At 42.1% G+C, this 26,151-nt stretch overlaps 1 protein-coding gene across 1 annotated transcript; it reads left to right on the top strand.

The window, feature by feature from the left end:
* LOC134496994 (vomeronasal type-2 receptor 26-like) lies at positions 1-26,151 on the top strand. The gene is made up of 6 exons (XM_063302709.1): positions 1-93; positions 17,253-17,365; positions 18,400-18,499; positions 19,081-19,263; positions 22,434-22,560; positions 25,256-26,151. Exons 1-6 carry the CDS (start codon positions 1-3, stop codon positions 26,149-26,151), a joined length of 1,512 nt encoding a protein of 503 aa, XP_063158779.1.

Genomic DNA, 26,151 nt, shown 5'->3' on the forward strand with positions numbered 1-26,151 from the left:
ATGGCCAATGGCGATGGCGAGCGGAGCGGTGAGCAACTTGGTGGGAAGCCGTGGACGGCAGAGAGGCTCGACGTGCTGGAGGAAGGGATGCAGGCGATGCGGCTGATGCTGCAACAGCTGACGGTGGCGCAGGAACCCCGCAGCGAAGGCGGCGCAGAGGCACCCCCGGACGAACGGCGGCGGGGCGAGCGGGGAGGCGGTGACGGCGGAACCCGGCCCAAGGAGCCCACCCGACAATCGGAGGTGCACCGGGACGAGAGACGGGGCGGATACCCAGCGGACGGCGGTGACCACGGCGGAACCCAACCCCAGGAGCCCACCCACCGATCGGAGGCACGCCCGGACGTGAGACGGCGGGACAACCTCGGCGGCAGTGGCGCCCGATCCCAGGAACCCACCCCACGACGGGAGACGCACCAGGATGAGAGGCGGAGGGACGACCCGGCGGGCGGCGATGGCGATGGCGGAGCCTGGATCCAGGAGACCGACCGAGGGAGAACGCCCTGCCCTCCCCCCCAAGCGATGGGACGACGACCTTGCAAGGAGACCCAGAGAGAGGCACCAATACCGCAAGAAAACTGGAGACAACCCGACTCGCAGCAGCTCCCGCAGAGCCCGAGGCATGACACAGAGTGTGTCAGGAGCCAGACCAGGACAGCTGCCAAGGACTTTGGCATAAAGTTTGACGGGGACCCCTCTAAACTCTCCTTTTTCTTGACTAACGCGAGGTACTACCTCGAAGAATGGGGTCCCTGCTTCAGAACTGAAAGGGGCAAAGTCAATGCCCTGGCCATAAAACTTAAAGGGCGGGCCGCCGATTGGTACATCCAATTGTGCCAATCAGGTGCCCGGGCTCTGCAGGACAGCAAAGAATTCCTGCAGGCGCTGGAGCGGCACTTCAGGGACCCCCTGGAGCAAGAAAAGGCAAAAAGGGCACTAGAGACACTCAGACAAAGCCCACGCTCCGTGGCAGAGTATGCCATAGAGTTCCAAGCCCTAGCCGGAAAAGTGGACACTTGGTCTCAATCGACACTGATTGAGAAGTTCAAACACGGACTCAACTTAAACGTCCTCTGGTGGGCACTCGGCCGCGACAACCCCAGCTCCCTGACGGGTTGGATCCGGCTGGCAGCGGAAGCAGAGAACGCTCACGACACGTTCCTCCATGCAAGGAGGGAAACGCAGCAGATGGAGGCAGCGAGACCCCCATGCACCAGCGCAAGGCAGGTGAGGGTGAGACCCCAACCCTGGAAGGAGGAACGGGACAGACGCTTTGCTAAAGGGCAATGCTTCACATGCGGAAGGGAAGATAACAAAGCGGCCGCATGCCCCAAAACGACACCCAGAGAGAGCCCGAGGAGGGCACAAACCACACCAACCCCAGCGCCAAGAAAGCGACCAGCGGCGAAGGGGGAGTACCGATGCAGACACGTCCCCTACAGTTCAGAGGAGGAGGGAAGCAACCCCGACGAGCCGACGGGGAACGACAACCACCTGGCCTAAGGGGCGCCGAAGGACAGGTGGAGGACAGTGACAGGTGCTACGACAAAGGGGTGAGTGAGGAATGCCCCACCCTCTACGTCCGTGTTACCCTCACCCATCGAAATAAAACTGAAAAGGTCTGGGCACTCATTGATTCGGGTTGCTCCAAAAGCCTAATGCACCCTACCTGGCAGCCGCACTCGACCTCCGCTGCTATCCACTTCAGCACCAACTGGTGTTCTCGCAGCTCGATGGATCTGCAGCGGGAGGGGGCCCGGTCACCCAATACACCGGAGAAACCGCGCTAAGTCTTGGCAGCCACGAGGAAAAATTGGCTTTCATCGTGGCACCGGTGGGGCAACCCCGACTCATACTGGGGATCCCATGGCTCGTGCAGCAAAACCCAGTCATCAACTGGAGAACCAGAGAGATTAAGTTTGCTGACGGGCGTTACCAAGCACCTTCAGGTAACAGGGTTCCCCGAGCAGCCATGGGGGTGGCGACGACGACTGCGGAACACAGAGAGACGGCACTGCCAGAGGGACTGCCAACCAAATACGGGGATTTCGCTGACGTTTTCGGCGAGAAAGAGGCGGACAAACTCCCCCCCCCCACAGAAAGACGGACTGCACCATTGAACTGGTCCCGGGGGTACCCCTACCCAAACCAAAAATATATGCTATGACCCAGCGAGAGCTGGCAGCATTAAGGGACTTCGTAGACAAAAACTTGGCGAGAGGTTTTATCGAGCCAGCAAACTCTCCAGTGGGAGTGCCAGTCCTCTTTCGCGAGAAAAAGGACGGGTCATTGTGGCTCTGTACAGATTACCGCGGATTAAATGCAGCAAGCATTTCAAATAAATACCCCTTACCCTTAATAAAGGACATCTTGTCCCACCTGGTAAAGGGTAAGGTATTCTCCAAACTGGACATAAGGGAAGCCTACTACCGCATACGGATACGGGAGGGGGATGAGTGGAAGACTGCGTTCAACTGCCCATTGGGGGCATTTCAATATAAGGTACTCCCATTCGGACTGGCAGGAGCACCGGGGGTATTCATGCAGTTAATTAATGAGGTCCTGCGTGACCACCTTTTTAAGGGGGTTTTGGTTTACCTCGACAATGTATTGATCTACACAGAAACAGAACGTGAGCACGAACGCTTGGTAAAAGAAGTGCTCAAGAAACTTTGCAAGGCAGAGCTGTTCGTTAAGCTCTCCAAGTGCGAGTTTCATAAAAAACAAATTGACTACCTAGGGTATAGGATTTCAGCTAAAGGGATAGAAATGGACCCCAGCAAGGTCCAAGCCATCCTGGCGTGGGAATGCCCACGCACGAGGAGACAACTGCAAAGCCTCCTTGGATTCACTAATTTCTACAGGGGGTTCACGCCAAGGCTGGCAGAGACTATTTTGCCCCTAACTAACCTGCTAAAGACTAAGGGCTTGGGGGACACGGGCAAATCGAGAAACCTGGGGGCACTACTGAACTGGACAGCTGACTGTCAAACGGCATTCGAGAGACTGAAAAACCTCTTCACAGCTGAGCCAGTGCTACAACACCCTGACCCCACCAAGCCTTTTGTGGTGCAGGCAGATGCCTCCGACTTTTCCATCGGAGCCATCCTGCTCCAAAAGGACTCAGACAACCACCTAAAACCCTGCGCCTACCTTTCCCGCAAATTCTCCAAAACAGAGCGGAGATGGCACGTATGGGAAAAGGAGGTGTTTGCAGTAAAGACAGCTCTGGAAACATGGCAGCACCTGCTGGAAGGGGCCACCTGCCCCTTCAAGGTCTGGACAGACCACAAGAACCTGGAGGCACTCAGCACACCAAAACAGCTCAGCCCGAAGCAGGTGAGATGGGCTCAGTTCTTCAGCCGGTTCAATTTCACGCAGAAATTCATACCGGGCAAGAAAAACGTCTTGGCAGACGCCCTTTCCCGATGGCCACAGGACAACACGCAAGCCTCCGACATCATGGGGACAGTATGGACCGAGAAACAGCTCGGCTGCCCAGCTGTCACGCGTAGCCAGACAAGGAATCAGCGCATGCCAGCACGAACGGCTGGGAGCGATCGGAGCCGGCGCTCAATTTCACCGAACTGGCAACAAAGACTCACACAAGCACTACAGCAAGATACATGGTTGCAAAACAACCGACAACATGTATCTTTTAAAGACAACATCGCCTGGAAAGGGACAGCCTTGTATGTGCCCGAATCACTGCGGGGGGAGATCTTACATAGATCGCACGATGACAAATCTGCAGGGCATTTTGGGTTTGTAAAAACCCTCCACCTAACAAGGAGGCAATTTTAGTGGCCAAACCTCAGAAAAGATGTAAGAGACTATGTGGCCAACTGCCCCATATGTGCCACCACCAAACGGAAAGGAGGGAAACCCCACGGGCTGCTACAGCCAGTAGCCAGCCCCTCCTGCCCATGGGAATAAATTTCCATGGATTTCATTGTGGACCTCCCACCCAGCCAAAGAAAAACTGTGATATGGGTGGTAAAAGACTATTTCTCAAAACAGGCACACTTCATCCCGTGCGCAACTATCCCCTCCGCACAACAACTGGCACGTTTGTTCCTGACACACATATACAGGATCCACAGCGCCCCCTACAGGTTGGTGACCGACAGAGGCACACAATTCACGTCAAAGTTTTGGCGGGAATTTTTAAAACTAATCAGAACCAAACAAGCATTGTCTACTGCATGGCATCCACACACGGACGGATCCACAGAGATCCTAAACTCGACACTTGAACAGTTCCTGAGGGCATTCATAAATTATCAACAGGACAACTGGGTAGACCTACTACCTTTTGCAGAGGTGGCCTATAATAACGCGGTACACCAGAGCACTGGCCACACCCCATTTAAGGTGGTCTACGGAAGGGACTTTGTACCAATACCAGAATTGCCGCAACCTGAAACCCTGCCCTGCTCACCAGATGATTGGGTGGCACAGCTGGCAACAACCTGGCCAATCATCCAAACAGCCCTAGTAGACGCACAAACTACGTACAAAAAATATGCGGACAACCACAGGGTGGAGGCACTGAACTACAAAGTGGGAGATAGGGTCTACCTCTCCACTAAGTTCATAAAGACCTCACAACCCTCAAAGAAATTGGCACCAAAATTCATTGGACCTTTTAAAATCATACAGGTAATCAACCCAGTTACCTTCAAACTGGAACTGCCTTACAATTTGAGACGGGTCCACCCAGTGTTTCACTGTGCACTACTGAAGCCAACGAGCACATCCAAATGGCATACGGAAGAACCTCCGCCCCCACCCATAATGATAGACAACCAACAACATTTTGAAGTAAAAGAAATACTGGACTCAAGAAAGCAAAGAGGAACACTACAATACCTCGTGAAATGGAAACATTTTTCACACCCAGAGTGGGTCCAGGCACGACACGTCATGGCTAGACAACTAACAAGACGGTTCCACGAGGCATACCCTGAGAAACCAGCACCATAAGAACATCTTTGGGGGGGCAGCATGTCATGACCTCGTTGCAAGGCACAAAGAGCCTCACAACATGGATCATGATCATTAAGGAAAAGAGGAAGGAGATAATCAAACCAGGGATTAACACAAGCACCCAAAAGCACCCACACCCATGGACCCATAGGCAGCTGAAAAGAAGGACGTCAGAGGAACGAAGATAAGATGCACCTGGTGCCCCGGAGGACACAACCGTCGCTGGGAGACAAAAGAAGACACCGGGAAAACGCCCAGGCAGCCATCAAGGGTCCCATCAAGAGGGATCGGGTCAAAGAAGGGTGGGGAAGCCCGGGGCAATACAGGAGGGTATAAAAGGGGCACCCCCACACCACCTACCCTGTTCCCGTTTTTCGTTCTGTCAGCTATCGTTCCAATAAACCAGAAATCCTTAATACCCATTAAGTGAGTCTGTGTCTTATTGCGAAGCGAGGCTGGTCCTGACAGCTTTCAACTTTGGATCCCTTGAAACACGCTTTCCTTAAGACACTTACCCCCCACCCCCCGACAGAGGGTGGGTGCGTTCCTACTCTTACAAAGAGCTCTTTCTATGCTTGGTATTATGTGGTAAAGTTGATGTCAAAAAAATATACGAAACAATTCATAATTAATGATAGTTAAAAAAACAGACTACCATGAAATCAATGCATTAAAGGCTCTTATATTTACTCTTTCCTAATAAAATTTATAAAATGGTGCTTCTTACATTGGACATGTTCACTTTTCCATCGATACCGAATGCGATATTTGATATTAAGTTGTGTGAACTTTTCATGGCAGCAGTCTGATTTTCAAAATTGAGCTGTTTTCAATCTGCGTGCTGCTAGCAGAGTAACTCAGTTTTCTGAGGTTTGTTGGTTTCTTTGAAGCTTGGAGCACACTGAAAACAAGTGGATGACATAGGGACCCTCCTCTGTTTCCCAAAGATGAATACTTTAGGGCACAAGCACCATAAAGAGTTCCTTTTTGTTCACAGACTCAACAATCTGGGGAATATGACTCTGTGAAATTATTGAGATAAACTGGGGTATGATGCCATTTATAAATCAACTTCAGAGTTCTCCCTTAGACCTGTGGGATCAGGTCAGAAAGTCATTTTCTGTGTCATATTCCTTCCCTCATTGATTGATATATGTTTTATTTAAAACCAAAAAAGATATTTGCCTCCCCACCCCTTTTTAAATGCACTTCCTCAAGGCAGGGATAGTAAATCCCTATAGCTGAGCATATCTGCCCATGTGGCGAAGAGGTAGTTGAAACCATCTCACACCTAAGTTTTATAGGGTTTCAGGTCAATCTACATTTTGCCCCAATAGATAAAACTCCCTGGGAATCCAGATAATTTTTTATGTGGAACATCTTCAGGCTCTAACACCATTCATAACATATGAAGTAGCCGGATATTGTGTCGCCACTATGAAGACAAAATCGGCTAAAGAAGTAATTATTCTTGTTTAAAATATTACTTCTAAATTGAAATATATTAATTAATAAAGTGTTAGGGTGTGTGTGTGTGTGTGTGTGCGTGGGCATTTTACTTATTAATGTTTTAATATTGGTAAAACATGTATTGACATAGAAATAGAGGAGTGAATTCTATACTATTCTGTGATGTATTTTATTTGTTGGTAGTATATTGTTATATTTCTTTCTTCACCTTGTTTTTGTCCTTTTAAACTTTGCTGGTCATTGACCAAATGAATATTATTTGGTCATTGACCCAATAAATAATGTGGACTGAAATATTACTCCACTTGGATTAGCACAATTAGTTAGCTAGACAGACAGACAGACAGACAGAATCTCCAGCATAACAGTTTTTGTTTCATGTTTCAAACCAAGCTATTTTGCTCCCTATTTCATCTATTTCAGGGGAGACAATTACAAATTTAATTCTAAGGAGATGAAATAATGAACCATGTGTATGCCATTTCTTAAAATATTTTCATTCTGTTTCAATAAATTGTTTGCTTCTGTTAAGCTATATAACTTCCTTGATTGTCATTCTTTGCTAATCAGTTTGAAACACATCCTGCATAGCAAGATAGCTTTGCAATGGAACTAAAGAAGTATTGTAGGTATTGAAACCTTAAGCCACCTCTTTTACTTTAGTAGTTTATCTTCATATCACACCCAAAAGAAAAATAATTAGCCTGAAGCTGCTAAATTGTTTAATCCAAGTGTCGTTGTTGTTGTTTTTTTAAATCATTCCGTGACATGGATCAGTGGTTACATGATTTCCTAAAAAGTGAAAAAGGAGACACACCTGATTAAATAAATGGGGCCAAATGGCATCCTTGGCAGAAATGGTGAGGGTCTTGTCTGGAGGAGCCATGGGGTCAATCTTTCCAACTTGGACTCTCAGAAAGGACTTGTTTGGGAATGTGACCCAATTGAAAATATCAAATCCAGTTTCTAATTTCCCTTTTGAGCTAAAAGAAACCTGTTCTCCAGCACTGTTGTTAAAGGAGACTTGCTGCAGAAAATGGTGGAGCTGAGGGAAGAAACAAAGAAATAGAAATATTAACCGGATTCCTTGAATTGTATGGACAAATCTCAGTTATTTCAGTTTGGCCTGTAATCAAAGGAAAGTAATTTTTTGTTTCAATCTACAATATTTAAAATAGGAGAAGAATTGTGTTCTCTATCACATGCATTTTCTACTCTATTGCCTAATATTATTTTTTTTTTTAGTTGAGAAAATGTCAGGTGAGAATTCCAACACAAAATTCAGAAAGACAGATATCTGGCTGATTACTTTGCTTTGATCAACTCAGCATTTTAGAAACTGCGTATTTAGTTTGCTGGCATAAAAGGTAGAGAAGATAAAATTCTCCAACATAGAAAATTCTTGGCCAAGATGGCCTTTCCTTCCAACTAATGGTTAACCTTTTGAAAAAAATAAAAATAAATAAAATATAATTCAAGATAAATTAATATATAAATATCCTTCATGCAATTCATTGACTCTCTATTTGAAATAACACTTGAAATTTGCTTTCTACTTGAAATAACACTATTCATAGTTTCACAAGGTTTGTTGTCATCTCTCTTTTTTTCAGTCTTAGTTTCTCCAAAAGTAAGCTGGTGAAGAAGAATAATGCTATTGAGTAGCAAAGTAGCTTTCAAGGTTTTACATTTGAAATTGTCAAACAGAATGGATTGAATAATTCCTGTACATCCTATTTCATACATAAAATATTTTCTAACGTTCATATGTTATTAATTTTAGCTGTGTCTATATTTCAAAGAAATTCCTTTTCAAATTCTATCTGGTACTGCACAAACGACCTCAACATTGAAATAACGTTGGAAAAAGACAATAAGTTTTAACTTTTCTTTTCTTTCATATGGCAATATCTCAGACTTCCACATAGCATTCAAAACTATTTGTAAAATATATTTCATATGAAGTGCAAAAACAAAAACAAAACAAGACATCCTCCTACTCTGGTACTGTCTACATGACATGATGACTTGACATGATTACATTAGCCAACATTACCTGCCATGGGGCTTGAAGGAAGAGCTTCCATCTCCTCTCATCAATTATTTCACCCTTTTTGAGTTTGGAGGAGTGCATGGCCCTCAGAGCATGTGCCACAGCATAGACTGCATTGTAGATGCTGTAACTATGTCCACCCATGGTGGTATCAAACACAGAATTAGGAAGAGACTCCAGCTTCTCTTCTCCAGTGCAGATCCCTTTAGCATTGCCATCTATCATCTCATTAGAGAATGAGCATTCAAAAGCATCTTTCCAGAAATCCCTAATGAAACCATCTTCTTTTTCAAAGTTTGGGTTTCTCTTCTGCATAAATTGTGGGAATCCTGTCAGCTCCTTTGAGTGAATTGCAATGGAAAGAGCACCATGGAGAAAATCAATGGGCAACTCTCTTTGCATCAGAATGGAGGTGAATTCCATCTGGGCTGTCATGATCCAGACTTTGGCTTTTCTCTCCTGTGGAATATCTTCAGCATCTAAAACGTAGATCATTATTCTCAAAGGCAATATGCCTGTGATTTCAGCATTCAAGATAACTGCAGTGACTGTACTCCCCATGATCACTTTATATAATTTATCTGCCTTTTCCATCATTTCAGCAGCTTCATTACCATACATCATTTGTGGGATACATTCTATAAAATCAAAGCAGATTCCTTTTTCTGAAAACATGGAAAGACTCTTTTGAATGAAGCTCTCTCTATCTTCCTCATACAGAGAAATCCACCCAACCCAAGTCCATCCAAAATTCAGCAGTAAGTGTAGGATTCCTTTAAGCTGGTGGGTCTCATCTGGGAACATCCATTTGACAAAATGTTCTGCTGTTGCATTAGTTATCAATGGAGCTGTTCCATAAGTGATCTAAATGGAGGAAATAAGGGGGGGGAAAGGCAAGAAGTGCAATGTGTGTTTATTTAACCCAAACTCTGGGTTTCAGTGGGATACAGAAAGAGGGTTTCTTATAATCACAATTTTACAGCATGACATCTACAAGTACAGCACTGCTCCTCAAGCAAAAAGGGACAGCACTTTGGTGATATATTTCATATTCTCATCTTCCTGCCTCAAAAATGTCATGATTCTGGGATCTTTCTCATAAGAGTTATCATGAAGATCTGACACCTGAATTTAATAAATAGCAAGTGAACTTCCCATCTTGCTCCAAATTTGTGTCTCACCTGGGGAAATTTGTAGTTGCACAGAATAGTTTCAATGTTGAGACAGGTGTTAGAACGGGGTCCTCCAATGACAGCCACTGTATTGGTCTGGTCATTACATTTGTAGTTGGGAATACATTTATCTTTTGTAGATAGAAATTCCAGTGCTAAAAGGTAAGTTGATCTTTCCTCAGCATATTCGGTAGCGATGTGGAAACCAAGGCTGACATTGGGTAAAATCCCAGAACGTTCATTGATCTCCTTTACAGCAAATGCCAGAGCCAAAGTGTGTTGGTAATTATGAGTGACGAACCTTCAGTGAGAGTTATAAACTATGTCAATATATTTCTGCTTCAGAATTGGACACTTGCTACATTTTAATTGTTATATAAAATATATATTCACATAAAGACAGAAATTAGCTCTTATTGTTTGCTCTGGACAACTGGAATTTGGTCTTTATCAAATAATAGCCCTAGATTGTATGGACTGGGAAATCTTGACCTAGTTAAGGATAGGTAAAATTGAGCTAAGGTAGCATTTGATTTCAGTTTTATCTGTATTTTGTCTTCATTTTCTAAGGGTGGAAAGCCAGTTCCATTTTCCCACCCTAGACTTGTAATAGACTGAAATATTTTCTCAAATGCAATTCATTTCTGGCTTCATTTCTGGGAGAGATGAAAGGGAAAAAAGCTCTGGATTTAGTCAAGCATTTTACGTTCAACAGAGGGCTTTGTTCAAGGAAGGTAGTTTCCTGTGGAAAAAAAAGTAATCCATATAGCTTATGGTTCAAATCAATAGTATTTGTCTCAATTTAAACTTCAGTGTTAGGACAGGCTAGGTTTATGTGATCTCTAGAAAATGGCTAAATATGGCCATTGGAAGTAGTCACACCAACCAAGGTTTTTCTGTTTGAACAGAAAAGTGAAAGAAAAATAATACAGCTTTTAGGTGGCAGTGGGGGAGGAGGAGGTTACTTACAGGTACTGATCAAGGACATCATGAGAAGGAAGGCTTTGAAAAGTGATCTCATTTGAAAGAAAGATGACCTGATGAATAATAGCAGCAATGATTAAGTCTCCAGACTGATAATACTTGTGAACAATTGGAAGAGGACCACTGAGATTGCAGTTGGAAACAGGAGAAATTACCATCATGTAAGGAAAAAAGACTAAAACCAGTGTTCTGAATATAACCATCTCACAATAATATATGGTCATTGTAGACACCAAAATGTAGCTCCAGTGTTACCATTCAGCAGAGATACTGGGTCATAATCAAGTAGCCTCAGATAAGTATTATCTAAAGAGAAGCAATGAAGTATCACACGTTAAACATGCAGCATTCTTATTCTCCCTACATGTCATTCTGCAATTTTGATCTAATGCTAATGCCATGTTTTATCCTGGGCTCATAGTTTTGTCCTGTTTACTGGCATTCCCTTGAGACATAGAAAAAAAGGACAATGATAATACTTCATGTTATAATTACTTGGGAGATAATAGCTTGCTTCGGACTTTCTCTGCAATATGTCAAAACAAAACATGTTTATGATATCTCTGCAGGACGGCAGGAGTGCTATGAACTTTTAAAACTTAGGCATGAAGCAGAAAATGGGTGGAGCACCACATGTACAAAAAAAAAAAAAAAAAAGTTTGCATTTTTTTTTTCCAAAGGTGCTTCCATGTCAGGCAGATACATACTCTTTAATCAGGTTCCAAACTTTCTTGGTTCAAACACCATGTAAAAAGCATGTGAAGTTCATTTGCTGAGGTTATTTTGTCAATCCTCTGCTTAATTAAGGTTCTGCTATGAAGAATCGTAGTATAACATGATTGATTCAGGTTAAAGATGGTTTGAAAGAAGGAAATAATGCTGAAGTCATGGCAAGAGTCAATGAGTTGAGATGTATTGATACTCCCCTTAAAGAGCAGTTCTCTATCTATCTATCTATCTATCTATCTCATCTGTGATTTCTGATGTGTTATCATTTAGCTATCTCCCTAGGTCCCTAGCTACCTAAATGTCTTTATAATTAGGAAGGAGGAAAAAATTCCCTGTACATTGAAAGAGAGATTGCAGTCACGTAGGTTCTCAGTATGTTTACTTTCTTGATACTTTCTATTTTCCTGGTTTGTCTCCCTTTCATGGGAATCTTCATGCACAGCAAGAGAGACAAGTCACATTATCTCTCACAGTGTCATAGACAGAGAGTGAGTTATGCACCTGTTTCCTTTCCCATCATGTCCTAAGTCAAATTCACCAAAGTTTTCGGCATTTGATTTCATAAGGGCCTGAACTGGATTGCTAAATTTCTTTCCATACAAGTATCTGTTTTTATAGGACTGAAGGACGGTTGTGTCTTCCTCCTGATAGGATTACAGAGATGAGAGAGAGAGGGTGGTAGGGAGGGAGGAAGGTTTAGAGGTGGGTAGGGGTACAGATTGGGGCACAATGGCTCAGTGGTTAAGATGCCAGGCTAGTTGATCAGAAGGCGACAAGTTAAGCGGTTCGAGACCCCAGTGACGCACGGTGGAGTGAACTCCCAAACTAGTCATACCAATCAGTTAGCAACCAATATGTTTTAGCTGAAAAGTTAAAGAAAGAAAATACAGCATTTAGGTGGCAGTGGGGGTGGTAGTGGGAGGAGGAGGAGGAGGAGGAGGAGGATTCTTATAGGTCCTGATCAAGGACTTAATTAGAAGGCTTTGAAAAGTGATGTCATTTGAAAGAAAGTTGACCTGATGAATCATAGCAGCAATGAGTAAGTCTCCAGACTGATAATACTTGTGAACAATTGGAAGAGGACCACTGAGTTTGGAGTTGCAAACTGGCAAAATTAACATCATGTTAGGAAAAACGACTAAAATCAGTGATCTGAATATAACCAACTCACTATAACATATGGTGTCCTAACATTCAGGGAACACGCTGAGACGAAGATTGGGTCTCTATGTTTATTGCTGCTGCATTAGACAGTAAATCCTAACAAACTGAAGAAGCATGGGAAAAACCCAGACAGATAAACCCCAAAAGCTAAGGTGGGTCTGATCTGTGTCTCTTTGAATGGCTGCTTAATTCCTCAGTACTACGCATGCGTTTTGCCACCTGGATAGGGGACCCCTCCTGCTCGCCATCAGTATTCACGATATCACCCTCCCCTCCAGATTCACATTCCATTTCAGCCCCCTCCCTTCCCGAAGATGGATAAGAGGCCATCTCCCCTGCCAAGCTCCCATGGGAACTGGGCAACGATGGAAAGTCTTCAACGCAAAAGTCCAAGGACGAATCACTGCTGCTCTCCAGGTCTGATAACACTTCTGGCCCAGGTGGCTGCATCTGGAAAATAGCTAGATGAATAGAAGATTCTTCCCCCCTCCCCTTTGGCAACTGGAAGCCTGATGTGGAGGGCCGTGGTTCCCTCCCTTCCTGACAGTATCCAAGCAACAACCATGACTCGTGCCTTCCAAAATAGAGAGTTTTCCTGTCTTATGAAGACCCCTTAGGGACCGGTTTGGCTACTAAGGAAATTGTCTTTGCCTGCATTGACACTGTGGTGCTTGGGATCTTCATCAAATACCAGGACACCCCCATCGTCAAGGCCAACAACCAGAACATCACCTATCTTCTCCTCATCTCCCTTGTGCTCTCATTCCTTGGCAGTTTATTATTCATTGGACAACCTGAAAAGGTGACTTGCCTTTTGCGACAACCTGCTTTTGGGATCGTCTTCTTGGTGGTCATTTCTTGTGTATTGGCAAAAACCATCATTGTGATTTTAGCTTTCATGGCTTCAGTGCCATGGTCCAAGATGAGGAGATGGCTGGGCAAAGGATTAGATAATTACATTGTTGTTTCCTGCTCCTTCATTCAAGTTGTTCTTTGCACTGTATGGCTTGTAACCTCTCCCCCATACGCAGATGCTGATATGAACTGATTGGCAGATGAAATCATTCTGGGATATAACGAAGCTTCTACTCTCGTGTTTTACTGTGTCTTGCTCTACCTGCTTTTCCTTGCCATTGTTGGCTTCCGTGTGGCTTTCCAACCCTGGCATTTACCAGACAGTTTTAATGAAACCAAGTTTATCTTCTTCAGCCTGTTGTGTTTTTGCAGTGTCTGGTTGTCCTTTTTTCCCACATATCTGAGCACCAAGGGAAAATACATGGTGGCTGTGGAGATCTTTTCCATACTATCTTCCAGTGCAGGGTTACTGGGCTGCATCTTTTCCCCAAAATGCTTTGTTATTCTACTAAGGCCTGACCTGAATAATAAAAAGCAATTAATGAAAGGCAAGAAAGAAGAAATATAATCCCATGATATTGTTTCAGGGAAGATACAGTCTATTATCTGAAGACCACTCAGAAACTGGAACTGATTTTGAATGAAGCTGTAGCAAGTCATGGGGATCTTCTTATCCTTTCTGATTGCTCCACAGACTTCACAATTTCCCCTACTTTGGACCCTTAACTAAACTTAAGAAATAAAATATGACCCACCAGAGATATCTACTCCAACTCTAATAAACAGAATAAATACAACAAACCACCTATTACTCTGAAATAGTTCTTTTTTTTTTCATTTTCCTTCTCTCTCTCTCTCTCTCTCTCTCTCTCTCTCTCTCTCTCTCTCTCTCTCTCTCTCTCTCTCTCTCTTTAGTGAAATGATTTTGAGAATAGATTAACATGCTAAGCAGTGGCAGCTTTGAGAAAAATGACTTCAATACTCAAATTACTATACCATATTCCTGGTCATCCTTTTGGTGTTCAGCCTGTTTTTTTCCAAAACCACCCCCAATCATGAGAGTCATAGGCAAAAGAGCAGGCCTATGCATAACTGAATGCCCAGGCACACCCAGTGCTTGACTCCAGCTTCTCCACATGCCTTGCACATAGATGCATCAATCATGTCTTCACCATGCTCCAGGGTTTGTCCCACACCTAAAGTCAACATTGCCAGTCTATACTCCCTTCATGAAACTTCATAGGTGTTGCAATACTAGCTCATAATCTTTTCCCACTTGATTGGAGAGTCAGTCCTCATCTTCCCTCAAAGGTACATGGAGGAAAATTATAAATCAAGGGGATTGTAAAATGAAATCAAGAGAAGAGTTGATAATAGAAGGATACCTATGTCAATGGTATGTAGAATTATGAGAAAGGTTTAAGGTAGATGAAAGGTTTTTTGTTTTTTTTTTAGTTTTGAACAAATTAAGGCTGAGTTTTAAATAGAATTATGTACTAATAATGTCCATGTAATTGCTAAAACGTATACACTTTTGTGGAAATATGAGATAGAAGAACAAGTGAAAGAATGGGCTAAAAAACTGACTATAATATACAAATGGATCGATAGGAAAATATGTGGTTGAAAGGATTGAATTTTATATTATGTTCTAAACGTAAAGCGGTTGTTTTTACAAAATGATGTATTCTTGGTATTTGTCACCAGAGAAACTGTCTAGACTATATAAAGATATTTTGAAACTTTGCTGGAAATGCAAACAACACCAAGGTACATTTTACCATGTTTTGTGGACATGTAAAAAGGCTAAAAAAACATTGGACACAAATACATTAATCCAGAAGATTTTAAAGGTTACAATAGAGCTGAAACCAGAGACTTTTCTTTTGGGACAAATGGACAGGCAACTAGAAAACAGTCATGGAACTATATTTTTATATATGATAACTGCAGTTATATGTTCAAAAGTGGAAAGCTTCAGCACTACCCACAACAACAAAGAAATGGCTGGTAAAGATGATGGAACTTGTGGAGAGAACTAAGTGAACTTACTTGATTAGCGAAAAAACAGTATCTGCATTTGTGGCTGACTGGAAATCCCTTATAGACTTTTTGCATGAAATGGAAAAAAATGCACTGGTGATTCCACTTTTGATTATTAAAACAGAACTGGAAAATAGAAAAAAAGTGAGGTTTTTTTTTTTTTTTTTTTGTAATCATAGAGTAAGAGTTAATTTTGTGTTTGTACTTATATTTGCTGCAGAAGTAAATGGAAGCTTCTTCTTTCTATTACTTTTTGTTTTCTTTTTGTTTTCTTTTTCTTCTTTCTCTTTTTGCTTCTTTTACACTTTATTAGGTAGTGTAAAACATTTAATAAAATGTATTAAATTTAAAATTTAATAGATTTAAATTTAAATTTGAAATTTATTGAAATTTATTAAAAAGACAAAAAGTTATGTGCAGGAAAGTTATATTATAAATGATATATATTATTATATTATTATCTTGCCTTTATGATTTTTATAAATACCTCAAGGCAGGGAACATACCTAATACTCCTTCCTGCTCTGATTTTCCCCACAACAACAACAACCCTATGAGGTGAGTTGGGCTGAGAGAGACTGACTGACCCAAGGTCACCCAGCCGACTTTTATGCCAACCATTTCCCCAGTTTATTTTAACATTCAGAATATCTTTGTTTTGCATAATTCATCTTTATTTCCATCTCTCTCACTGTTAACACAGACAATTGCCTACAGTATGTAGAAGTTTAATCTGGTGAGTAATAGCTGTCCTCCCTGGGGACATTTTTTTTAAACTCATCCTCAGTTTTTAATTCCATCCAAAATCACTTGTATTCATTCATTCACTTGTATTGTACTCATCTTTGTGTCCTCATTCCCTCTTGCTATGTAGAATTGCTTTATAATGGGAATTGTGGAAGGCCAGCTGCTCTTCCTGAAACTGGGGTCCCTTTACCACCTGGACATGCTCATCAGACCCTTTGTAGAAAATAAGGTTATCCATTTTATTGGGGAAGGGGACTGGCCCCTGAAATCAGTGTTTGTGACCCCCGGGGTTGATCTTAGTATGAAATTTGCAGAAACATTAAATCAAACTTCAGAAAGTCAATCAGGTAACATCAGTCTGAAGGAATAGAATCATGGAACAATTATGGAGGAAGCAGAAATGAGAGAAGTTTAATAGGACCAAATGGTTGATTCATAAATTTATTGATAGCATTTATGAACTGTGGACTTCACAAGGACTCCCTCTTCATTATTATAAATACAAATGTTGCAGATAATTTGCATGTTCATGCCTGCATTTTTTCTCTTTTCCATCCTTGCTGTTTTGAGGCTTGATGTCACTCATTACAAATCCCATTATTGCTTCATGGCAACCAGAGACAATTTATTCTGAAACATGACAAGCAAAATACCCCTTATTGTTCAGGGTTTCCTGCGGCCTGGGATTCTTAGTTGGTGATTATCTCAAATGTGATTATTAGTATAAACATGATTGTTCACCTCAAGTGGATGGAGAACCATCAATACACCCCAAACCATTCCCATCTACAATAAAAATTAGCCAGAGCTTTCCATCCTCTACACACACACACAAACACACACACATAAGACACCCCAAGGAGTTCTTAAACTCAGAATCCATAAGGAAAGGTAAGGAGGAGAAAGATGATGTTTGTCCCAGAATGAATTGTTTCCTTCTGTGTGGTGTGTCCACAGCATTGCTGTCATTGCTTTGGCCACAGGTAATATGTAACATTTCTCGTGGTGAATGCAGCACTGCTGATCCTCTTCCTATTAATCCCAAGCAATACCAGTCAGGGGACATCAACATTGCTGGCATCATTTCTCAGATCTACCTCTTTTATATGATGATGGACTTCAAGTCACCTCCTTCTAGCGACCTCTTTGAGGATATTGTGTAAGTATTCAGTCATGCCTAGAGACATACATGTAAAATAGACCTGAAGGTGACTGAGAACACTTTTTGAACACTTTTTGGATTGTGTTACATATGTAGTATGCTCACATGTGAGTGGATGTCTAGCGTAGAGTGTGCCATTTGGTGTTGAGACATCTGTAGAGATAAAATAATTGCTAGTTGTGTGTGTTATATGTTCATATGTACACTGGCTTTGCATATGCATATGCATAATGATTTTATGGCCTTTATACTTTCTATGCATTTATTGATCTGGTGCCACCAAATGCCAAGCAAAGAATTTTTGAGAATGGCTGTTCCTTCTTCTCGGGGTAATTTTTAGTCACCCCCTCCCCCAAATGTCACCAGTGTTAGATTTGGCCTGTGGGAGATTGGAGATACTGTACTGTATACTTAATTCAATCCTATTTTTGTACAGCCACATTTAGGAAATGGTATTTTTGCTCTCATAACACAAAAACTGTATTAAGGGAGCTGGGAGCCAAATTTCCCTCCCAAATAACCTATTTTGATCAACATCCTTCCAAATCTAACATGGAACAGTGTCCTCTTCTTCCCTTGTAAATCTTTCCTGAGAAAACATAGAATTGAAGAAAAGCTGAAAGACACACAACTCCAGTATCTCATTAGCAACAACCATGAAAAATACGCCCCAGAAACTGATGCTCACTGTAGTCTCCCTAGTCAAAAGTGAAGGCATTACTGAGATATTAAACCAGTCATAGAAGAAAAATTACGGGATGCCAATAAAAGGAAGGGCAAAATAGGTATCATATGCTGAATTAAATGTATTACACCAGGTCATGTACCTCTCTCGTCAGGGTCGTAACTCAGATTTACCAACACATCCTGGCTTTAGTGTTTACTGTGAAGGAGATCAATACTAATCCAGAGATTCTACCCAATGTAACACTGGGCTTCCAAATCTATAACAGTCATTTCACTTCAAAATGGATGTATCATGCCTCGATGGAACTCCTTTCCTCTAAAGGCAGATTAATTCCCAACTACAGCTGTGACATCCAGAAATATCCAGTAGCAGTAATTGGAGGACCTGATACTGATGTATGTCTTCACATGGCCATCATTCTTCACATCTACAAGTTTCCTCAGGTAACCATTTATGTGTAGTAAGGATACAATCTATATAAATATCTCACTCATTTCAGATAAGAGTTGCTTACTAGGAAAAAGTGAGCACTGACCGAAATCAAGAGGCGTATTTTTCTTTCAACGTTATTGTGAAATATATGAAAGACATTTGTTAATTGCTGCCTCTTCTTCAATTCCATGGGTAATAATATGTGGAAGGGGAGCCTAATGCACATTAACTGGACCTAGAATACTCCTGGCATACCAAATGTTACTGTCTACATTCACAGAACAGTCTTAATAATAAAATTAGCCTCTTTTCTGACTTCTCACAATAGACTGGTTTGGTTTATACAGCATAGGAAGCCACAAAGAAACCTCAGCAGGATTAAGACAAGCAAAGATTACTATGTTGTGCAAAATAAACCTAAAATTTTATCCTTGATAGTGCTTGAGGAACACATCTGCCAAATGAAAAACTGGTTAAAGGAAAGGGATCAAAACTATTGCTTGTGCACTACAGTTAGAAAAAATACGTTGACAGACTTTTTAAAAAATCAAAGCCTATTGTCCCTTTCCTAATTCCTCTGTGTTTTCTATAGGTAACATATGGCTCTGCTCCAACGACAAATAAGGACAAACAGGCTGGTTTCTACCACCAAATGTTTCCAAATATGGACCATCAGTATAAGGGAATTCTTCAGCTACTGCAGCATTTTGAGTGGACATGGATTGGGGGCTTGTTTGTGAGCAATGACAATGGGGAGAAGTTTGTACAAGATGTGGTACCCATGTTTCTCCAGAGTGGGGTCTGCTTTGATTTCATTGAAAGATTCCCAACTGCTTCTTATTCCACTGACATTCTCAATATGGTGAAAGAAGGTATGAAAATGTACGGTGTTGTCATGAACAGCACTGTGAATTCAGTGGTAGTTCAAGGTGAAATTGATATAATGATAATTTTGAGAATGTTTCCCACTATGTCAAAATTTGAAGAGATACCATTACAAGGAAACAGTAAAATCTGGATTATGACAGCCCAGATGGATTTCACATCTCTTCCCTTTCAGAGATGGGAAGACCTAGATTTTCTCCATGGTGCTCTGTCCTTTGCAGTTCATTCAAGAGAGGTCCCAGGGTTTCGGGAATTTCTTCAGTCGAGAAAACCAAACTTCAGTCCAGAAGATGGCTTTATTAGGGTTTTCTGGAAGGAGGCATTTGGATGTGTGTTCTCAGGCTCCATGGTTGATGGGAAACCCAACCCAGTCATGGACAGTCAACCAACATGCACTGGGGAGGAGAGGCTAGAGACCCTCCCTGCATCCGTTTTTGAAATGGACATGACTGGCCACAGCTATAGCATCTACAATGCAGTCCATATTGTGGCACAGGCATTGCACATTGCTCATTCAATGACCTTCAAACATAGAGCAAGAACAGGCAAAGTGAGACTTACTGAACTTCTCAAACATCACCCATGGAAGGTAATGTCTCAGGGACATAAAGAAGTGTGCAGTGAATAGATTTGTCTCTACCTCATCTAATGGCCAAATTCAATGTTTAGTTCAATATCATTTTGCTTTTGGACATAGTGCATTTCTCCTCCAATAAATAAGATTTTTTAAAAGTGATCAGTTCAAGGAAACAGCAGAATGCCTTTCCTGATGCTCCAGACACAAGGATTCACAATCTTTACTGAGTGCCTTTACTAGTATGGTTTCCTTCTCTCCATTTATGTTAATATATCTGACACACAGGAAGCACTATTCCAGCACTGTAATTCAGGAAATAGCCTTGTATTTTCTTCTGCATCTATTTCTCTTTTATTTTTTTAGTTATTTATGTCATTTATTTATTATTACATTTATGAACACCCATCTCAGTATAAAAGTGACTCTGGCTGGCTTACTCATTATTATTATTTTTTCCAGAATGTTTTCTTTTTTTTTCCTTCTGATGTTAATTATTCAATTGCATTTTTCCTTTAAATTGAATTTTAGTGATGGCATCATTATCACCTTCATCATCATTATCACCATCAACTTAATCAAAAATATCCCTAGAAACACTGAAAGAGATAGTTATTATTGGTTTTTTTCCCGTTTATGGAGGAGATGGATATTTTTGGAATTGATCATATGACAGCGTGCAAGAACCATATAGTGAACCAGATCAATTTATTGTCTCCCCTTTTATCTGTAACATTTAAAGGCTATAAAAGCACTGCTTTCTGCAAAACTTTGACCCTTTTAGCTAGTTAGTTCTGCATACTGCTGAAGAAGGTAAGTATTCCGTCTTCCTACTTCTAACTGCAGAAGAGACTGGAAATTAATATATGGCTTAAACTGCTTTATCAGATTGGGTTAACCATCTCCCTTCTGCAAGAGGAAGGGATGGTGCAAGGTGTGTCCATCACGGTGCATATAACTATTGTATAATTCCCAGATAAAGGGAATTAAGGGGTTTAACTTAAATTTATCTGGTAATCTCTCATGGCTAACAGACTTCTATTTTCAGATCCTCTTCTCTCTCTGGATATCTACCAGTTCTCCTTCTATCTGTCCATCTGTCTGTCTGTCTGTCTCAATCTTTGGAATTTATATTGGATAGACTTGAAAACGTTCCAGGCTGTCTTCCTCCCTGCCTTCTCCTCTTTGGTGAACCTCTATCATGGAGGAACATCAACAGTCTGAAACTGCCTAGAGTGAACTTTCCTTCTTAGCCATCTTCTCTGTTTTAACCACTCTCTTCCTTTAAACTCTGTAGACCGTGTAAACTTCCTTCCTCCCCCAACTTCAAATGGAATACTCTCACTCTCTGCAAAAAGGAAAAAAAAAATATTCTAATTGTTTCCCAGACTCGCATTATCAGATTCAAGTATGTTTCTATGCTCTTGGGAACTCGATATAAGCTACATAAAACAGTTTATTTCCAATATGCCTGAAGTGGAGATAGGTCTTCAGCATTTTATAGATATTCGTTATTTTTTTTCTTTCTTCCCTTTATTCTTTAGGCTTGGTTTATATCTCTGTATGTGTTTGTTGTGTGTTTTGTTTTTGTGTATTTTTAGCTCAATGAAGTTATAAGAAGGATCTCATTCAATAATACTGCAGGAGAAATAATATATTTCAACCAAAATGGGGAACTAGATGCTGGATTTGATGTCATCAATTGGATCACATTCCCAAACAAGTCCTTTCTGAAAGTCAAAGTGGGTGGAATAGGGTCTGTGACTTCCCAAGAGGACATGCTGAGCATCTACGAGGAAGCCATCATCTGGCCAAGCAGGTTTAACCAGGTAGATGGAAACACATGTTTGGATAAGGCAGGGGTTATCTTGTCTTCTCATGTCTGAAGAACAAGAGACGTGCCAATCCTTGTACTCATTAATGTTAAAGGATGGAGATTGAGTTGGCAATACTTCCTCCAACTTAAAGAAACGTCAGAAGTGATGTAATAACCCAACCATGTGAACAAAGATTTTCTATAGTCTCAGAGTATTGAAAAAGGGAACTAATTCATTGTAACAAATGTGGATCAAAAAAATAGGATAAATACTTCTAACTCTTCCATGAATACAACGTATGGTCAATGTCATTAAGGGGACACAAAGAGGACAGAGGGGGACTACAGTATCTCCATTCCATTGTGAATAAAACCACATGGACATATTCATGTTCACAGCAAAAGAAGAGCTTGACTCAAGGGAGTCTTTACTTTAGCATCATTTAAAATATTTGGCAATAGATATGAGGGTTAGCTCTGTACATCCCATAATATTTTCCTCCCCTTTGCCTCTTCACTGACATCACTCACAAGACCTCTCACAAACCCGATACAGAGTGAGAGCCTAAACAGAGAATACCTACTACAACACAGTCTTGAGGGGAAAAAACAAAACAAACAAACAAACAAAACCCCAAACATTCTTTCCTTTCCTTTCCTTTATGAACAGGTCCGGCCACTTTCTCTGTGTAACAATTACTGCCATTTGGGTTCCGCCAAGACCAGAATAGAAGGGAAGCCATTTTGCTGTTATGATTGTCTTCGCTGTCCAGAAGGGAAGATTTCCAATCTGATAGGTGAGTGGTGAAAGATGAGTATTGCAGAGTCTGCAGATATATTGATATCAGGTGGTGTAGATATTCATTTCTATGCGGCCAAATATGTTTCCCAGTTGATAGTTACAATGTAAGACTGTTGTCTCTAGAACTTAACACTACTCTCTCACATTGTGAAAAGAGGTCTAATTATTTTTATTTATTTATTTATTTATTCATTCATTCATTCATTTATTTATTTATTTATTTATTTTCTCTGGACAGCTCACATAATGGCAATGGTGGGATGGTGAGTTATTTGAGATTCAGGCTGTGCAGAAACTGAATCTTTAACCACTGCTTCACAATGCAGTTGAGAACCAAACTAGGCCCCCCTGCTATGTTTTCAAGCTGTCACGTCATCCCTGGAAAAGACAGTGCTTTAAGGTGGTGCAGAGAGGAGATACTTTTGTGCTTCTGCACACACAAAGCCACCTTTGGAGATCAAATCCAATGCCCTGCACTGCTATATTTGATATTTCTAGGTTGAATTATGTAAAGTGATTGATGATAAAAATAATACAGTTGAACGTCAATATTTCTCTGCTCTTATTGCATCTGCAGAATGCTTCCCGGCAGCCCTGTTTAAGATCACTTGATCAGTTCTGGGGAAGGTGGGCCCAGTGACCCACCTACAAGTCCATGAAGTGGAGATTTATGGGCATCTGGAGGATAAAATTGCTTGGATTGATTCCAACTTTGATGCCAAGTGCAAGGCATGACATCTGGAGATGCCTGGGGAACATACATACCCAGTTATCTGGGAATGGCTAATCCCTTCCCAGAATAGGCCTGAGGAAGTGTACAGGGTTTTCTGGTCTTTAGCTGCCACCACTTGTCACTGAGATCCCTCTCCCTCCTGGCTGGCAAAGGCAGCTAAGGAGGTGACATGTGGATGGGTCCAGGCGATGGTGAATTCATCCTTGGAGGAGGGAGAGGAATTATCTTACAGATGGGGTCTGTAACATGACCTCTCTGCATGACTGGGTCAGGCGGGTCAATGTTAGGGGGGTGAGGCAGTCCCTCAGGTAACCTGGCCCCATGGCATGTAGTTCTTTAAAGGTGATAACCAACACCTTGAATTACACCCGGAAGCAGACTGCGATCCAATGCAGCTCACGATGTAATAGTGTAACATGTTCCAATCAAGGGGAACCAAGAATTGCATGTGCAGTCACATTTTCGACCAGCTGTAGCTTCTGGATACTCTTCAGGGGTAGCCCCATGTACAGCACATTGCAGTAGTCTATATTGGAGATGATCAGGGCACGAGTGACCATGTGAAGGGCCTCCCAATCCAGGAAAGGACATAACTGGTGCACAACATGAAGTTGCAAAAAGGCCCCCCTGGCTATGGCTGCCACCTGTTCTTTGAGCAGGAGTTGTGATTCCAGCAGGACCACCAGATTTTGCACTGGGTCTTCTGGGGCAGTGCAACCCCATCAAGAACCAAAGATGACAAAGTCCCAGATATGGAAGAGCCAATTACCCACAGCCACTCCATCTTACCAGGGTTCAGCTGAAGCCTGCTGTTCCCCATCCAGACCACCACAGTCCCCAGGCTCCAGAAAAGGACAGTCACAGCATCACTTATTTCACCAGGGATGAAGATGTACTGTATAATTGCATATCATCAGCATATTGATGATACCTCATCACGTGATTTCACCCAGTGGTTTCATATAGATGTTAAAAAGGACTGGAAAGAGGACCAAGCCCTATGGCACCCCACAAAGAAGGGGCTGTAGGCCAGATCTCTCAGTCCCTATCAACACATATTGGGACCAGTCCTGGACGAAGGAGGCGAACCAGCACAGAACTATGCCACCCACCCCCAAATCCCGGAGCTGCCCTGAAAGGATACCATCGTTGATGGTATTGGAAGTTTCTGAGAGGTCAAGAAGAGCCAGGATGGACGCACTGCCTCCATCCTGCTACCACCAGAGGCCATCCATAAGTGTGACCAATGTTGTTTCCCTTCCCTATCCAGGCCTGAAACCTGACTGAAAGGGCTCTAGATAATCCGTTTCATCCAGGACCCTCTGGAACTGCAATGCCACCACTTTCTTAACCACGCTCCACAAAATGGGGAGGTGGGAGATGGGATAAAAGTTGTCGAAAGAGTAGGGTCCAGCAATGGTTTCCTGAGAAGGGGGTGCACCAGCGCTTCTTTCAAGGCCATTGGAAACACCCCCTGTCTTAAGGATTTGTTTAACATGGCATGGACCCAAACTCATGTCACCTCCCACACTGCTTTCACTAGCCAGAAGGGACATGGATCTAATTGAAAGGTGGTGGTGTTTACAGTCTGGAAGATCCTGTCCATTTCCTTGGGCCCAACAGGATCAAACTGCTCCCAGATAACAGCATGTATATACATACATGCACACATGTCTTTGTGTATGTGTGTGTATGTTTGTATGTGTGTAATGTCATGGAGAGATCAAGCAGGTACATTGAATATTTTTGTCATCCCCCCTCCATTGTAGAAATGAGAAAAATCTATTAGGAAATACTTTATTAATGTAGCTAATAACTGGGAATCATATTTGACTGATTATCTCTTGAAAATCTCTCCTTGATTTTTCCACACCTTATGACATTGCTATGTTCCATTGTGATTTTGTTGAGTTCAATTTCAGTGCAACCAACTTCCTAACCTGTATCTTTTTCCTAGATATGGATGACTGTTTTCCATGTCCAGAAGATGAATATGCAAACAAGGGTCAGAATTCATGCCTTCCAAAAGTTGTAACATTCCTGACTTACACGGAAACATTGGGGACTCTCTTGGCCATTTCTTCTCTCTTGTCTTCTTGTATCCTTTTGTTGGTTCTGGGCATCTTCATTAAGTACCAGGACACTCCCATTGTCAAGGCCAACAACCGAAACCTCACCTACATCCTTCTCATTTCCCTCCTGCTTTCATTCCTTTGTGCTTTACTATTTATTGGCAAACCCAATAAAACAACATGTCTTCTCAGACAAAGTGCCTTTGGAATCATATTTACTGTAGCTGTATCATGCGTGTTAGCAAAAACCATCACTGTGATCTTAGCTTTCATGGCCACCAAACCAAAGTCTGCCATGAGGAAATGGATGGGGAAGAGATTGGCTATTTCCATTGTCCTTTTCTGCTCCTTCATTCAAGTCATTCTTTGTACCGTCTGGCTGTTGACCTTTCCTCCGTTCCCTGACTTCAACATGGACTTAATGGCAGAAGAAATTGTTCTGGAATGTAATGAAGGCTCCTTTGTCATGTTCTACTGTGTCCTGGGCTTTATGGGCCTCCTAGCCCTTGTCAGCTTCAGTGTAGCTTTCTTTGCCCGGAAACTACCGGACACTTTTAATGAAGCCAAATATATCACCTTCAGCATGTTGATCTTTTCCAGTGTTTGGCTCTCCTTTGTTCCAAGCTATCTGACCACAGGGGGCAAACATATGGTGGCTGTGGAGATTTTCTCCATCATAACGTCCAGTGCGGGGCTCCTTGTATGCATCTTTTTCCCTAAATGCTATATCATTATACTGAGGCCTGAACTGAATAGCAAGCAGCAACTAAGACAAAGGTGA

This window comes from Candoia aspera, chromosome 4, assembly GCF_035149785.1.
Source record: "Candoia aspera isolate rCanAsp1 chromosome 4, rCanAsp1.hap2, whole genome shotgun sequence".
Lineage (NCBI taxonomy): Eukaryota > Metazoa > Chordata > Lepidosauria > Squamata > Boidae > Candoia > Candoia aspera.

Excerpts from the sequence above, each read along its gene's own strand:
- LOC134496994 (XM_063302709.1), top strand. The coding sequence starts at position 1 with ATGGCCAATGGCGATGGCGAGCGGAGCGGTGAGCAACTTGGTGGGAAG. Across the intron at positions 18,500-19,080 it reads ACATCTACAAGTTTCCTCAG|GTAACATATGGCTCTGCTCC; the intron begins GTAACCATTTAT and ends TGTTTTCTATAG. Across the intron at positions 19,264-22,433 it reads AGAAGTTTGTACAAGATGTG|GTCCGGCCACTTTCTCTGTG; the intron begins GTACCCATGTTT and ends CTTTATGAACAG.